This window comes from Neophocaena asiaeorientalis, unplaced genomic scaffold (genome assembly GCF_003031525.2).
Source record: "Neophocaena asiaeorientalis asiaeorientalis breed wild unplaced genomic scaffold, Neophocaena_asiaeorientalis_V1.1 scaffold258, whole genome shotgun sequence".
Lineage (NCBI taxonomy): Eukaryota > Metazoa > Chordata > Mammalia > Artiodactyla > Phocoenidae > Neophocaena > Neophocaena asiaeorientalis.
The window spans coordinates 3,742,838-3,760,588 of NW_020172591.1; the positions used below are offsets into that span (position 1 = coordinate 3,742,838).

The 17,751-nt window shown below is 41.3% G+C and overlaps 1 protein-coding gene across 2 annotated transcripts in view; it reads right to left on the bottom strand.

Annotated features, from left to right (window-relative positions):
• MDH1B (malate dehydrogenase 1B) overlaps positions 1-17,751 on the bottom strand; it is a 28,842-nt gene continuing 11,091 nt past the window's right edge. Inside the window, exons 6-11 of one of the 2 annotated variants that reach the window (XM_024738378.1) lie at positions 14,622-14,763; positions 13,112-13,275; positions 9,692-9,831; positions 9,338-9,389; positions 4,373-4,453; positions 1-190 (exon numbers count right to left, since the gene is read on the bottom strand). In XM_024738378.1, coding sequence (XP_024594146.1) covers positions 162-190; positions 4,373-4,453; positions 9,338-9,389; positions 9,692-9,831; positions 13,112-13,275; positions 14,622-14,763 — 608 coding nt within the window. In that variant the 3' untranslated portion in view covers positions 1-161. Of the gene's footprint in view, positions 191-4,372; positions 4,454-8,473; positions 8,524-9,337; positions 9,390-9,691; positions 9,832-13,111; positions 13,276-14,621; positions 14,764-17,751 lie in introns of those variants that run through there. The other variant, XM_024738379.1, reaches the window with a different exon arrangement.

The following is a 17,751-nucleotide window of genomic DNA, read 5'->3' on the forward strand; positions in this document are numbered from 1 at the left end:
TTTTGTGTGTGTGCTGTCACTGTTATTTAATTGTCTCACATAATGTTATCCAAGACTGAAGTAAACCTTTCGAATTATTCTTCTCTAAATACAGACATTTATGGGTCTTTCCATATTTATTACACTACCAAATAATTTTATAGTTGATCTAATTCGATCTGCTACTGCTCCATAGTTTTGCCTTCAGAATCTGTAAAAGGAAGGAAATGAAACAATGTAACTATTTTAAAAATATGTTAGTAACATGTTTTTATTAGCTTTTCTTTGGCTACCCTTTTCCTTCTGTTTACTGGATTCCTGTATTCAATCTGAGTCAATAGCTGAGGGAGTGCATGTGTGAGAAGGATCCTATGAGGGGAATCAAGCTACATGATCATCATTAGACAGTTTCGTATCAAAACGAAATTCTGGCCACTTTCCTGACCTTAATCTATGTCTATGTGCCAGCTCTCTTGGCTCCTTTGCTTCTCATTTTGAAATTTTTTAGCAGCTATATTGTCAGTTCCGTTTCCTCTTTTGGCCCTACTTTTCCTCTATGCACCAATTCTAATTCCCCATAGCTAGCCCCACGCCAAAGCCCATCACACTGTACATTTTCAGACTGGAAGGTGCAATGGATCTATTAATCTTATTGGATATTTAAATGAAAGTGTGGAGCCATGGGTGAATATCCTGACTGGTCAACCACAAAGAAACCTACATCTGCCTTGTTTGCATAAAATATCATGACAACTCAATTACGATCTTTGAAAATCTGGACCTGCAGATATACTTGTGTCCGTTTCCTCACTTACTCATTCTGAGGGGAGGATTCGGTTGTCACTGTCAAATATAAAAGTAAGAAGCTAAGCTCTAGAGAATCAGCAAACATGGCTGAATTTCTGGGGATGTGGGAACGCGGAGGGTTTGAGAAGAATCATATCACAGGGACACTTGACCTCTTCTACCCAGTTCCATTTATAAAAGGAAAGTCCACCTTTTTTTTTTTTTTTTTTTTTTTGCGGTACACGGGCCTCTCACTGCTGTGGCCTCTCCTGTCGCAGAGCACAGGCTCTGGATGCACAAGCTCAGAGGCCATGGCTCACGGGCCCAGGCGCTCCACGGCATGTGGGATCCTCCCGGACTGGGACACGAACCAATGTCCCCTGCATCGGCAGGCGGACTCTCAACCACTGTGCCACCAGGGAAGCCCGAAAGACCACCTTTTAACATTAATGTTTGTCTACCAGCTACCATGTGTGTGTTCTTGACTTTGTGACTTTTCAGAGCTGGTTTGAGGAATCAGATCTAAAAAATCTACTGCAGTATATAGAGAATTAAAAGAACGGAGTTTTTTTAGTATTTAAAGGACACTGAGTTTTGCAGTTATTTTCATTTTTTCCTTTTTCCTTCTACTCCAAGTTTCTCTGAATGCCTTGTCCTCTTTGAAAGTTGCAAGATGCCAGATCACTTCTATATGGCATCATGGATAAGCCACTGTCAGGGGCAAACGGGTGTCTAGCCAAACGGCTCAGTGTACCATCTTTCTACCAACTTCCCAGGGAAACCTTGGTCCCCACAAGATAAATCACTGGCAATGTTTCAGTGTTTGCCAGCTCCCTCCTGTACACAGAGTTTTAAGTAAAGAAGTAGTAAAGATGGAAACAGATTATTATTATCTTCTAGATATACAGGTCGTATAGGCAGATTTAGAAAATATATAAGCCTATATACAAATATATACAAGATACATATATGTATGCATGTATAAAAATTCCCAGGTTTTCCCTGTTAAAGAGAATTCTAACTTGGACTTGTCAGGGTCTTCCTTTCACCCACATTCTGAGGAGGATCCTGACTTGCCATGTCAGCTATTTTGAGCTTTGTAATGAAGGATTGAGAAGAAAAGGTGAGAAGGATGAGACATAGAGGCTGGAGCTGAACTTATTGGGGAGAGTTTGAGGTGAGTATGACATGGAAGCAATTTCAGCATTAAAAAAAAATTTGCTTCCATCTTTTATCCCTCCTTCAAAGTGTTTATGAATAAAAGAAACAGTGTTATTTCAAAATTACTTCGGTTGCTGGACTGTGTTCTCTGACCACAGGGTCATTCTCTAAGACTGGATGATGTGTGTCATGACCATTAGCACCAGGCAGATTGCCTATCACTTGACAGACTTACCATCTGACAAAATTAGATCTTTTTCATCATCTGGCATTAGATCAGAAAACAAATCTTTATACTCTGAAACTAATATTAGATAAAACATGGTGGTTTAGAATATAACTAACAGCCCATGAGATGTTCTTTGTGAGTGCTTTTCAAACTTTGTTGACCAAAACCCAGTGTAAAAAAAAAAATACATTTTACGTTCCAGTCCAGTACCTTCACTTGTGTGCATATAATGAAACAAAAAGTTAAATGAACGAGATGCTCACCCTTTTCTAATCTATTCTTATCCTTCTCTTATCTTTTCTAATACTTATCTTTTTATTTCTATCCTATTCTCATTCATTGGAAAAAAAATCTGCTCTCCTTACTTACCCTTTTAGCATCAATTTTATTCTAGTTCAAGGAAAAACGCCAGTTATTAAATCTATTTCATGACCCACTAAATTTTTTTCACAACTCACCTAACCCACAATATGGAAAGCACTGTATCTCGTTACATTTGATTCCAATGCTCATTGAATAAACAGCCCTCACGACAACCTGAAATCAACCCCATTTTCTTCACTTAATTACCACTAAAGTTCTTTAAGATTATGAATTAGTTAAGCCTAAGACCCTTAAAATTTGAATGACCAACTTAAATCGCTCTGTTGCAAAGACTTGGGAATACATACTCGACAATCTGGCTTTTCTTCCTCCATCCTGGGAAGCTGCCGGTCATTCCCTTCATGAGAGACCATATAGCTTTTTCTCAGTTCTCTCACGGGGGCCATAGTGCCCTCCCTCCTTCCCATGAGTGTTGCTTATCACCAGCTGGGCCGACTAGAATAACGGTGCTGCCACCCAGGTACCCAGATACACTGTCTGACTGGGCCTCTTAAAGATATGTATTCCGGCTGGAACTGAATTCACCATGCTCCTCTGGACAGTGATTTGGGCTGCTTGAGCATCTTCCGGAGGGTCAGTGATGAAGCTAGATTAGTTCTCTAAGCGTGCCCCCATCGATTTCATGTTTTGTCCAGCCACCAGCTATGTGGCTGAGCCCTCCACCAACTATTCAGCCAAACAACGGATGGACTCTACCTACCTCTTCCAGCTTTCTTCATCCTTTTTGGATTCCCTACTCTAGCACAGCTGCCCTACTTATCATCTTCTGAATATAATTTGATGCTGCCTCTGGTTCACACTTCTGGCCATGCCTCGATCCCCTGAAATGCCTGCTTTGCCCCTGTTTTTCCTTCTGGTGGGACACCTTTCACAACCTCTTCCCTACCTGCCCCTCTGCTTGCACACCTCCTCTTCACCAAATTACATGAGTAATTCCTACTCCTCCTAGACTCAGCTTCCATTTCATCTCTTCCCGAAAGCCTTTCCTAATACTCTCTATGTCAGGAGACCCCCTGTGTGGTCCCACCACACCCTCTATCATAACACTTACCTCTCCATAAGGTAGTTTTCGCTTTGCTTTGCAGTCACCCACGCTAGATGGTGAGCACTTTGAGGGCAAGGACAACGTTCAATGTATGTTTATGTCCCTAGCACCTCTCACGGTTTCTTCTTTCAATGGTGGTAAAAACATATAACATGAAATCTACCTTCTTCACAAAATTTTACATCTACAGTACAGAACTGTTAACCATAGGCAAATCACTGTACAGCAGATCTCTAGAATTTTTTCATCTTGTGTGACTGAACCAGCACAGCTTCTGAATAAATAAATACATGCTATTGGATTATTTTTAGCCATCTTAAGTCTCAACTAGATTTCTAGATATTATTAAAGTTTTCCCTTCATACATCACAAGGATCTTTTCTTTCCTCGTGAGTTTCTAGATTATATACTTTCTTTCCTTGTGTACTACCTTGCCCTGTTTCATCAAGCTTTTTAATTTATTGTGTGTCTTCGCATTTACTTTCTCATATTTTCATGGCTCCTTTCCCCCAGATGTGATTGTGTGGCCACAACTCCCTTACTGTGGGTCCCGGTGTCTCTCACGGTGACCAGCATCTAGAAGGTGCTCAGTGAATGTCTGGTACCATCCTTCAAAGATTTCAATAGATTTTTAACAATGATTTTTCTTTTTTGAATATAGGATAAAGGTGATGAAAGACTTAACTCTCATTTTTTATGGCTAATAAATGATCAAACTCCTTTCTTTGAAATTTAGTACTAAGCCTTGGATACAAAGGGTACTTTTTTTTTTCAAGTGATATACCTACCATCTGAGACTTTCCAATGTTCCCGGTTGTCATTTGTGGTAGGTAAGGTGGTCTTTTCATCTTCTTTGGCTAAGTCGGTTTCTAAAAGTCAGGAAATTAAATTAATTGAAAAGATTAAACAAACCTCATACATGAATCATCTCATTGATACGGTAATAAGCAGAGATCTCCAAACTCTACAAAGTTCTGATTATTTTCAATGCTCTGAGCTTGGAATCTCTGGAACAGTGTTTTGGGCGAGGTCCAATGGTGACAGAGTTAAGATCAATGAATGAATATATATATATATATATATATATATATATATATATTTTGTTAATAAAACACAGCATAAAATCAGGTCATTTTCTTTCACAAAACCATCTGCAGTGCAAGTGTTATGGGAAATTTAGGACTACCTACCAGTCAATGGAGTCAAATTTAGAGTGACTGCCTTAAAGCTCATTATCAGAAGAGGAGTTTGCAACTCTAGTCTGCTAGTCTGCTAGGCAGGAGGAGAGGGCCTTAAATTCTGCGAACAATTCGAGGTAAAACCAACTGGTCATTGGACTTCTGTGCCCACCCGCTCCACCTCCATGCTGCCTTGGGGCTTTGTTTGGTTTGGCCCAGGCCTCGTGACTTGACCACCAGCTACAACCGGCTCTCAATTCCCAAACCCTCTGCCCTTCCTCCCACTGCTGGTGCTGTGACCTCACTAAAGCCTCTTGCGTCTGACCAAGGGCAGTCCTCTGTCCCCTGCCAGCTTCTTTTCAGTTAATCCATTCTGAGAGGCAGCAACTGCTTTGGTTGGTTGTCATCTGCGCCATACTGATTGTTAAATATTTTCAATATCACCCCTGCCTGGGGCTTTTAAATTTTATTTCTATTTATTACGTCCTTCCTTGTCCAGTGGAGACCCCTGTAGTCCATCACTTCATCGGCTTCCTTGCAATTGTCCTCATCTTCACTGCCTCACCTGCTTCCCTCCCAGATGCTAAGTAAAGTAACAAAATTGTACTCATTTTCCATTCCCATATTCAAAGCCAACGAGCAAATCACCTCAGCACTCATTTAGGGCACCAGTAAAACAAGGGCACAAAAAAATATGAGAACAATAAGAACTTTGGGGAAAAAATTTGATATTCCAAATGAAGTCGTCATGGAAATACTCAGAATTTTGTTGGAATACTGTACAGTGTTAGTTTTATTCTAATTGCATTTATTCTAATTGCAGGGGTGGCAGTACTCTCTAATATTTCAGGGCTTACTACAGATCATACATCTAGGTTTCCTCTCCTGCATCCAGGCAGCCGAGCACCTTTGCAGGGAATCACGCAACTGTACATTGGAGTTACTACAAATTTCACGGTCTCTAAATTCCACTGAGCCTTCAGCTCGGAAAAAAAAATCTGGCTTTTTCCATTTTTCTTTCCTTTCCTCTTAACAAATTATTTCAAATCTTCACCTCTTCCCTTATAACTCTAGCCCTTCCCCTAGTTTTTAATCTTCGGGACCTGGCCTTGCTGCCCATTTTGTTCTGAATCCCCCCATCCGACATAATTCCCTGCATCCCATCCATCACCGCTTCCCTTCTCTTAGGTCTCAGCAGCAGAGACGCTTCCTGTGTGAAGCTGACCCTGTGCTCTGAAGCTTGTTTTCTACTGCTGTCTTGATGATCTTTCTCCTCCCGCCCCTCCATCTCACCCTCTCACTCTCCAGTGGTAGTTAAACATTAACACCCATCCATCCAGATATCTATCTATCTCTCCACTTATTTATATTTTTGAATGTGTCAAACATGCACCTGGAATGAAATTCAAAAGCCACGAGAGACCATGCAGTGAAGTCTTCCTTCCCCAGCCACTCAGGCCCTTCCCCACAGGATCACCATGGTTACCAGCTTCTTCTAAAAAACCAGCACCTAGTTGCTGATGACTGCACAGCCTCATCTCCAGCCCAAATCTCTCTGCTGGCTTCCAGAGATATGTGTCCCTCACCCACTGGACACAAATTCCTCTTGAAAATCTGCTCCTTCTATATTCCTTACCTTGCCCACAGCTTCCCAATCATTTCCATGACTTAGCACACACAGCAAATGTCAAGGACAATAGGGGTAACCAGCCTGGGGACTCCAGCTGCCCCATACTCAGTCTGTGGAGCTAAGGGGACCATTAGCTCCACACCCCCAACCCATTTGTGGCTGATGGTTTGGGAACTGCTGTCTCAGGGAATGACACCGCCATATGTCGAGATGCCAAAAACATTGGGACATTCTTGACCCTCCGGAGCTCTCTCTTAGCCTCTGTCTCAGATTGGTCAAGTTCTGTCAACTTCATATCTTCAAATCTAGCCCCTTCTCTACATCTTGTGGCCACTTCTTGGTTAGGGCCCTCATCATTTCTCTACCTGCAAAAAGATTGGTCTTACTACTTTTGCTCTCTCCCATCCAATTCATTCTTCTCATTAAGAACAGAATGATCATTTCAAAATTTGAACTTGCTCCTGTCCCTCCCCTGCCTAAAATCCTTCACTGGTTTTAACAAGATAAGTAACCTCTCCACCTCCTGACATTTCTCACTTCAAATTTTATTTTCCAGATAAAATGAATTGGCGGTTCACAGAAAGTTCTGCCTTATGTCTTTACCTTTGGACACCTTGTTGCTCCCTCTGAATGAACCAACCCTCCCATTTATCCCCCACCTTAGCTAATGTCTTCTTTCCTCTCATGACTTGGTTTAGATGTCACCTCCTTCAGAAAGCCCTTCTATTGTGTGAAAATCCTGATGGGGGCCCTTCTCACTGTTCTCAGCACCCAGCATGTTCCTCAGGCCCGCAGCACTAAGCACCCCAGCTCCACAGGGAGCTGGGGTCCTCCCCTCCCACTCTGGTCTCACTTCTGCCTTCCTCAGTCCGCAAAATTTCTCTAATCAAAGTCACAAATGACCTCTGTGTCCTACATCCATTGGGTACTTTTCAGGCCTCATTTTATTTGACCCCCTCGTAGCATCTGACAGTGTAGACCAGCCCTCATTCCTGAAACACTCTCCGCCTTTAGGTCTTCCATGGTGTCAGATTTCAGGGGCTATCCTGACTGATCACCCCTTTTTCACAGTCCTCTGTCAGCTGTTCCTGTTCTACTTAACCATTAAAGGCTAAGTTCCTCCAGGCACCCCTGCTCTCTCCAATCTCCATCATGCTCATGGCCTCATTCCTATTTATAGGCAACAACTCCCAATTTGATTAACTGCAGTCCAGATCTTGCTGAGCTCCAGAAAGTATGCAGTTCTCTATGTAATGTATCCATTTGAGATATCCTGTAGGTATTTCAGAATCAAAATGTAAGAAACTAAACTAATCCTTCCTCTACTCTGGCAGTGCACCCGTCCTCTGCCACCCAACAGACACACGCATAGGCAAACACACACACACACTCTCTCTCTCTGTCTTTCTCAGATAATTTCCTCTACTATTATTTCCCATATTGGTAAACACACCCCATTGCTCAAGCAAACGAAGTCTGAGTCCTCTGACATTCCCCAGAGCCAGTCCGTCATCAAGTCTTTGACAATTCCACCTCCTAAATATCTCCCAAAATTCTACAGCCTCCAGCCTCAGCTGTAATCACCGCTTCCTTGTGTCACTCTGCTACCCTCCTGATACTGGTCTCCCTGCAAACAGTCTAGCCTTGTTCCAATTTATTTTCCAAACTAATCACAACCCGATTGGGTCATTCTCCATCCAGAAGCCTCTGCAACTCTCATCTACCCTTCATGTCTCTCTCAGCTTCATCTCATTAGGCTTTGGCCACACAAACTATTTTTGGTGGTTTTTCAAACAAGGTGACATGATTTCCTGCCTCAAGGTCTTTGCTCACATCCCCAGGTATAAGCTCTCATAGCACAGCACCCTGTACTTCTCGTGCCTAAGACTCACCACAGCTGCAGACATTTGTGTAAATTACGATCCCCTGATGGACTGTAGGTTTCAAAAGGCAAGAACAGGTCTATCTTCACCACCCCCATATTTCTAGCTCTTAGCACTGGCTTACAGTTGACACTCCATAAACACCGGTACATGGAAGGGATGTTGGGCTCTCAAAAGGCACTTGAGTGCCTTTCTGTAAGTGAATTAATTTATTTATGTTTGTATTTTCATATTTCAGATGAGATTTTCTTTAAGACAAAAGAAAGAAAGATGAGACCACTTCCTTGTAAGTTTACAATTAGAGAAAATACCAATAGGAAAAACAAGCTTATTGAAATTTATTTTTTTAAAGTTACCTAAAAGTAACTGTAGTGCTGTGGGTTGTATTGTGTCCCCCCCAAAAATGTTGAAGTCCTGCTCCCTGGTCTCAGTAAATGTGACCTTACTTGAAATTAGTTTTAGCAGATATAATCAAGTCAGGATGGGGTCAGACTGGATTAAGGTGGGCCCCCAATGCAATTACTGGTGTTCTTGTAAAGAGAGAGAGATTTGGCAACACAGACACACCCAGAGGGAAGACAGACTTGTGAGGACCGTGGCTGAGACTGGAATGAAGCAGCTACAAGCCAAGAATGCCAATCACTGCCACCAGAAGCTAGAAGAGGCACGGAAGGGATTCTTCCCTTGAGCCTTCAGAGGGAACATGGCCTTGCTGACACATTGATTTAGGTCTTCTGGTCTCCAGGACTAGGAGACAATAAATTTCTGTTGTTTTAACCCACCCAGTTTGTGGTAATTTGTTATGGCAGCCTTAGGAAACTAATACATATGGTATACATAAACTTTATAAGGCAATAGTGTCTTTAGGATGTGATTTCTTTAGCATTCTTTTAAGAAACTTTATTTCAAAAGACACACTAAACCTGGTAGTTTATTTTGTCAATAAGTTACCTTAAAAGTGATGAAATATACTTATTTATATTAAATAGTGATTCCATTTTAACATATATTTTAATACTCTTTTAATAGCAGCCCAGTAAAACATTGTATCTAAAAGATTACCTGATTGATACGGCTGAAAATTTATCAACTCTCCAAGTGCAACAAGTTTCTCCTGTGGAAAAATTTTGTAATCAGAGAATTAAATGACCACAATTACTAACGATCATTCTTTAATAGAAAAACACTGATTCTTGACGTTTAAGTAACCAACAACTGTTTTTAACATACTAGAAATTACATAACCAAATGAGAAGTGTTCTTCTGCTGATTTCTTCAAACCTTTATTGCCTCCTTATTGTTCTTAGGAATAAGAGGCAAATCGAACCCACAGAAAATCAGTGTATGCGTTGATCTAGGGGAATCGGCTTCAGGCTATTATTGAAGTCAGTTCCCTCGGAGCTATTCTGACATTACCTGAATTAGATCGCTTGTCATTCGGGTCATTATTTGTTCACTGATTTCAATATCTTCGAGATCTGTAAGAACCACCCAAGTTCCATTCTCAAATTTCACAGGCATAGAAAAGACAATCCCTTCAGGAATACCAAACTGGCCTGCAGGGAGCAAACACAAAGCAAAGCAAAACGAAAGCACTCAGATAAATAAACCTTCCTGGTAACACTGTAGATAAGGACAGACATAGTACATGCTTTTTAATGATAATGGTGGATTTAATGATAATGGAGGAATTTCTGCAAATTCCTCCCCAGGGAAGATTGAAACACTTACTAGAGAAGTATTTATTGAGCACCTCTCCAAGTTCTGACAACTTGCCCTTCTGTGTTTCTCTCAGAAGGAAGAACCATTGTTCCGTCTTTATCCCTTTTGTCCCTGCTGGGTTCAGATGCCCTGCCTCTGCCTTGGGAACTAATGCAGTCCTTCTCTTCCACCTTGTCTGGATTCCTTTTGTCTGCTTCCTTGGCTTTTCCTTGCCCCCCTAGGGAGCCCCTGAGCCCGAGCAGGTGTCCAATCTTGCCTTTGCTCTTCCAGCCTACTATTGCAGTCACAGAGCCAAGGGGCAGGCAGTGGGAAGGGAAAGTCGGTGATCTCACAGTTCCTAGTTCCCAGTTGAAATGTGCTCCAAATAAAAAAAATGGATAATGCTTATCACTAACTGAGCAACCTTCAGATAAAATGCCTCCCGTTTTCTGTGTCTCAATCAAATAAGAAAATTATTCTTGCCATTCTAGTCACCAAAAATGTTGTCAGTATGGAGGTTCCTTAAAAAACAAAAAACAGTTACCATATGATCCTGCAATCCCACTCCTAGGCATATATCTGAAGAAAATTCTAATTTGCAAAGATATATGCACCCCAATATTCACTGTAGCACTATTTACAATAGCCAAGACATGGAAGCAACCTAAATATCCATTGACAGATGAACGGATAAAGAACATGTGTTACTTTTATACAATGGAATATTACTCAGCCATAAAAAGGAATGAAATAATGCCACTTGCAGCAACATGGATGGACCTAGAGATTATCATACTAAGTGAAATAAGACAAAGACAAATACCATATGATATCACTTATATGTGGAATCTGAAAAAAAAAAAAGATACAGATGAACTTATTTATGAAACAGAAATAGACACACAGACATAGAAAACTCACGGTTACCAAAGGGAAAGGGGGGGCTAAATTAGGAGGACGGGATTAACATATATACTCTAAAATACGTAAAATAAATAACCAACAAGGACCTACTGTAAAACAAAGGGAACTATACTTAATATTTTGTAATAACCTACAAGGGAAAAGAATCTGAAAAGGAATATATATATATATAACTGAATCACTGAACTGTACACCTGAAACTAACATGACATTGTCAATCAACTATATTTCAATTAAAAAAAAAATGTTGTCACTAGGGCAAAATATTGAGGAGAGTCAAGAAACCAGGATCTAAAAGACTTTTCTGTAGAGGATGTCCCAGGCCCTCTGTTCACTCTCTATTTGAGAGCCAGCCTTATGAGTGAACAACGGATGAGGGTCTACATACGTGTTACCATTTCAGGGACACAATGATCACTTGCTCTTCACCTCACTTGCCCCCAACACCGAACTGCTTATTGATGAATTCCTACAGAGATGAATTCAACTTTTTTTTGGCTGCACCACGTGGCTTGCAGGATCTTAGTTCCCTGACCAGGAATCGAACAGTAGAAGCGGGGAATACTAACCACTGGACAGCCAGGGAATTCCCTAATTAAACTTTTACAGATAAAGATGAGGTTTTAGGTGTCTATTTCACTAAAAAGGTAACACAGTGATTTGAAGTCACACTTGCGGATGTTCGTGCACTTTAACTATAATTGAACAAGACACACTGAGAGTCTACCCGTGAAGGAGCAACAAGTAGACCCAGCCAAAGCCCTGCCCTCAGGGTGGGTGAACTCTAATGCAGAGGGCATACGCAACTAACCACCCCATCCGTAAAGGCAGGCTGTGATATGCTCTCTGATAGAGGAACAAATGCTATGTGAGTACAGAGGAGAGACAGAGATTAATTCTGACTTGGGGGGTTTAGGGAGATTTCCGTGAGCTGCACCACAGTCACTGAAACAATGGGAAGGATCGTGGTTCCATTAATAACGTAAAGGATACAAGAGGTGGATCAGACTGGGGAGGATGACAACAGGTTCAGTTTGGTGTGTGTTGGTTTGAAGTGACAGCATGACATGCAGGTGGCAATTTTTGACAAGGTAGGGCTCAGCAGCAGGGCTGAGATGGGAATGGATGGGCTTGTTCAGGGAGAATGTAAAGCACAAAGGGAAGACATGCTTTAGGTCTTCAGTGCACAGAGCATCAGCTATTCTCTCTTTCCTATTTTTCAATAAATAGTAGAAGTGCTCTGAATAGCTTTTAGCAGATTAAAATACTAAGGATATAAAAATATATCCACAGTATTTGTGGATGGAGAGCAAGCTTTCCACATTCCGGCTGCTGCCTGGTACTCTGAGATCTGGGTCTCGCTGTGCCCTTTGTATCGTGGGTCTGTGTCTTTGCTCCTGCAGCTCCTGTGCCCAGATGTTCTTCCCATACTTGTCTGTCAGGTAAACAACTACTCAAGCTTGCAGGTGAGACTTCCTGAAGTGTCACCTCCTTTATGATGCAGGTCCAGATTCTTCCTGCTGCCTGCTGAAAACTGACCTTGCTTTCCCTTCCTCAGTAGGGATACAGTGAGAAAAACTTAACAGAATTATTTCATTTATGCATGTGGCTCTCCTTTACTCTGCTGTGAGCTTCCTGAAAGGCAAAAGCCAGGCCTACTCCCTATGTGTGTTCCCAGTGCATGCACACAAAATACACTGCTGAATGGATAACTGAAGGAATGCAGGCATGAACGAATGATTATGGAATTGTGAAAATCCAGAGAGCTTACAGAGCCTTTAAAGAGGTAGGAGCGGGCTTCCCTGGTGGCGCAGTGGTTGAGAATCTGCCTGCTAATGCAGGGGACACGGGTTCGTGCCCCGGTCTGGGAAGATCCCACATGCCGTGGAGCAACTAGGCCCGTGAGCCACAACTACTGAGCCTGCGCGTCTGGAGCCTGTGCTCCGCAACAAGAGAGGCCGCAACAGTGAGAGGCCCGCGCACCGCGATGAAGAGCGGCCCCTGCTTGCCACAACTAGAGAAAGCCCTCGCACAGAAACGAAGACCCAACACAGCCAAAAGTAAATAAATAAATAAAATTAAAAAGTAACTGTACCATTTTAAAAAAAAAAAAAGAGGTAGGAGCCTGTCTAGGTAAGGACACAGAAGTAGGAGCACAAGGCATACATGGAGGTTTTAAAATATCGTAAGATATGAAAAACCTAGATTTACCTTCACTCAGTACCCCTAAAGACACAATCTCTCCAGGGGGTGAGCCATGGTACCAGTATTTCAACGTAGTGGCTATACTGTGTGCAGCTAAGATGCCCCCAAATCGTCTTCCTGTGGCGGTGAACTTTTTAAGACTTTCCACAAATTCTCTGTTTACCCACTCACTGTAAGGAGAGAAAGAAACAATTTTACAATGGAGGAGGGAATAGGAATGAATAAGAATGTTCCCTGGGTCAATGGATCTGAGTACAAGAAATCACCTCCACAAAACAGAAATATGACTTCCTGTGCCCCTTCTTCAAACTTCTTTAATCCCATAAAGAGTCAACTGAAAAGTAATGAAACAGAGCAGAAAGGAGTCCTAAAGTTTCAAACTAAAAACTTGATACCATAAATATGGAACACAGAAAAGTGGCCAAAGACTGCAAGAACAATTAATTTCATCACAAAGAATTTATTCTCCATAGAGGCTATCTTGGAACCAGTGGTATCCTTCATTTTAAATAAAATAATATCATGAAATGTTGAATTATTCACATTGAGAACTAAAGAAATAATTAAGTTTTCTAATCTGAAGTTTAAACTCGGGGAACAGTCCAGCTGGACTAGAAAAAGCATGAAACAGCTGCCCTTGCTAAGCCGGCACGATACAGCTCCAGGAGATGCTGCCCGCACCCACACAGCAATGCAAGACAATGAGTCCAGGGACACAATTTCTAGGTGTGGGTAAAGGAAGGGAAGGGAAGAAAGAGGTGATGGAAAGGACATGCTACCACTGGGAAAGTGCCGCAAAGTTTCGAAACTTGTTCCAAAGGCATTCCTCCTCCTTCCTCCTTCCATGCCCTTTTCGTAATGGTGGTGTTGACTGTGCCAGGCACAGTTTCTAAGTGCTTTGGCCTGTCTTAACCCATTTCATCTTCCCAATGGCCCTATAAGACCCGCACTCTGTTACCATTTCCACTTGGCAGATGGAAAAACCGAGGCACAGAGACGTTAAGTAACTTCTCTAAAGTCACACAGCTAATGAGTGGCTGAATGAGAATTCCAACCCAGGTGGCTTGGCTCCAGAGATGTTGCCCCTTACCACGTCTCAATTCTGCCTTTCCTGGAACCCAACACCCAGCATGGCCTGGGCCTGCTCACCATTATAATTCCTTACTCTCGAAGCTTTTTCAACTAATTTCAACTTGGACAGAGGTCTTTACATTAAATAAGATTCACTTTACATATGTTTGCTTTAGTGATAACATTAATGGCATCTTTGAGCCACTTTAAGGATAATCTGAAATATAAAAATTCAAAATTCCAAAATCAAATAAATTGGGGGTGGGGACAGACTAGTTGAAATTCTGTGGAATTCTCTACATTTCTTCAATAGAAAGCATAAATGAGGATGAGTGTGAACAGTTACTTCTGCACACTGATTTCCAAGATGATTTTTAAATGATTATAATAACATTACACGTTTATTCAATACTGTTAGACTACTTCACTTAAAAAGATACTGTACCTATCAAAAATCAGGCTTAAAACAGGGCGTGAATAGTGAGGAGGTCCCCAAACAGCACTCTCATATCTGTAAACCTTGGCTTTTCTCAGATCGACGTAGTTATTTCCACTAATATTACCCCAAATTATCACATCTTTGATGCCTGTGAAGAAAAGCAATTAAAAAAAATAACGTAATGTAAAAAATTGACTGTAGTCTACTTTCTGTTTGTGTGTTTGTTTTACAATTGGTCCTTTTGCTATAAGACAGACTTAAGTTTATGCTCCCTAAAAATGTGCAAACAATGTGGATCATCTCCTTAATCATCAGAGTCTGGCCATTCCTAATAATGCACGTGGATGGTGTGAGCATAGGACTGACTTCAGGGAACACTGAAATGCTCCCTGAAAGAAAGCGCTACTGAAAATTATACCCCCGCTCTGGTCCTAACTTCACCACTCTGCTTGCCGTGAAGAGGATTTTTTATCTGCTTTGATTCTGACAGAGAGTCCCTGATTTTAGACTGGAATAGAAATTTGGGCAAGTCACTTGACTCCCTGGGTGGATTTCGTTTCCTGCAGAATGGAGGTGCTGGAATAAGAGGACCCCGAGGAACATCTTAATCAAAGAAGATATACTGAATTAGCTTGTATGTGTGAGGCACTTTTAGGTGGGAGGCTCAGAAGAAAACAAATCAGCCCAAATCCTTGCAATATTCTGGGGGTAGAGGGGAGTGGGTGAGAAAACAACTACTATACAACGTGATACATATTACCAAGAAAAAGAAGAGGATGGGGGTAGAGAGAAATAGGAATTGGTATTTCATATGATTCTAATATATGAAATTCTCTCTAATAATTCTCTCTAATAATTGTGGATTTTCTGGGAATGTATCTGAAGTGAAAATAGGGGATTTTATTGATTTATTTATAAACTTATTTATTTGTTTAAAAACTTAATTCTCTTAAAAGGTCATACCACTTTCTATTACGGAGATTAAATTCTTTCCTGTTCTGTGTGAGATAAGATTGCTGTTGGCTTCAAGTAACAGAATATCCTTCTGACCTGGCTTAACTAGGAGGAGTTTACTTTTCTCAGATAACAAGTTGAGGTAGGCAGTGACACAGGGGCTTGTTAAGCAGCTCAAAGATGTTACTCTCTTGGCCTTCCCCTCATGGTCCTAAAATGACTGCAGCAGCTCCAAGTATCACACTCTTACAGAGTTGTGTTCAAAGGCAGGCAGGAGGGAAAAGAATTTTTCTTAAAGCTTTAAGGCCCTTTATAGCTCTAAATGCCTTAAATCAAGCTAGAGAAAATTATAGCGGACATCTGCTTTTTTTTTTTTTTTTTTTGGTCCTAACATCTCTTCCTCCTTTTTTTCTTTAACAGCATACTGGCTTTTCTTTAAATAGGTACCCTTCCCCAATTTCAGTCCATTTGGTTTGGGTGAAGCTGTCCTTACCCCCTCAGGTCTATCGATAGGCATCAGACCTAGATTCCAGATTTCTGGCCACACTGACTTGGAGAAGGGCATGTGGTCCAAGCCCAGTCAATGAGATCTTATTCTGCTACTTTTATACAAAGAATCGAGAGAGAACGCTCTTTTTCTACTGGGGTAGTTAAGCTATGATGCCGGTAGCCGTTTTGCCACTGTTTAGAGAAAGCCTATCCGAGAATCAGATCAAAGCTGAGGAAAACAGAGCTGAGTGATGAGCCAGGTGAGAGCACAAACCAGGCTTGACTTCATCACTTGAACCCCAGCATCCGGCTATGCCCCAAATAAGAACTACTCCTGTACTCTTCAGTTATGTGGAAAAAAAGCTCTGACTCTGGTCGCTTTGAGTGGACTTTCTGTCACTTGTACAGAAAGAGTTCCAACTAAGCCAATGTACATAGTCTGAGAAACAGGTTTATGTGTGAACTGAACTCAAGGGATATCCTGAAAAGGTCTGCTCCCCTCTTGGCATCTGGAATTCTCCTGGAATAATTCTCCCTGATGGTTTTTCTAGTTCATGTGACTTTGTTTAACTCTGTCTTTGTCGTTGCCAACTTCCTCCTTACTACTCCACTGACAATTCCACTTTAACAGCCATCCCTCTAACATTTCCCTTTTTTGTCCCAACTTGTCTCCACTTTTCTTTCTTCTGCTGCTGCTGTGCTTACTGGCTTTGAATACAGCAGGGTTTAGAAGTTATGGTACCACCAGACCCACAAGAGAGCAGCTTTCTGGTTGAAAGTGCCTGCCCTGTTTTAAATTTTGTAACACTGCCTCTTCTTGCCACTTTCATCAGTGTACCATAGATCTTTTGTGAGAAATCAGTATCTACACATATACATATAAGGTTGATAACAGAGATAAAATGATTAGGAAATGTTTTCCTACTGAATAATTTTAGTATCCATTTGGCTGAGGTATGCAGTGACCCTGGGGGTAAGACACTAATGATTTGTAGGCAAGAATACCAGAAGTTGTGGTCCTAGGGCTTTGCCCTAATGTGTTAGGGGCTCACCGAAGTCCCTTATAGCTCTGACTGAGAGCATTCCAGGCTCACATTTCACTGTCTTCCCAATTTTGCTTGATGTCATGTCTTGCACTTCCTGGCATTCTAAATAGACTTCGTTGCACCTGCTCCATCTAAGGGCACAAATAGCTAAAGTCTGTCAAACCTGACAAATATTTTTAGATACAGCACTCCCCCTTTAGATACAAAAATCCATTTTCTGATTCTGTCTCATCCTCCTATGATTTTGACCTCTATAAGTACAAAGATTATTAGAAGCAGAAACTGATCAGATAGCATAATCACCTTAACAAGTTTACTATCCTTGCAAATGTTTAGCTTGTGTCGGGCACTCCTCCAAGCACTTTAGAAACATTATCTCTTTAAATCCTTGCATCAATTCTAGGATGTAGGTGCTATTTACATCCTCATTTTACAGGTGAGGAAGCCAGACACAGCAAGGTTAAGTGATCTGCCCCAAGTCACACAGGTGGGAAGTGGGGTGGGGTCACTTTAACAGAGCCCTGAGTATTTTTTTAAAAAACACCGATTACATTGGTTGACCAAAAGAAAAAAAAAAGGAATATTAAGTTTCAAATTACTACTTGAAAAATAGAAATCTTATTATTTAAATATTTGTTTCTTAATTT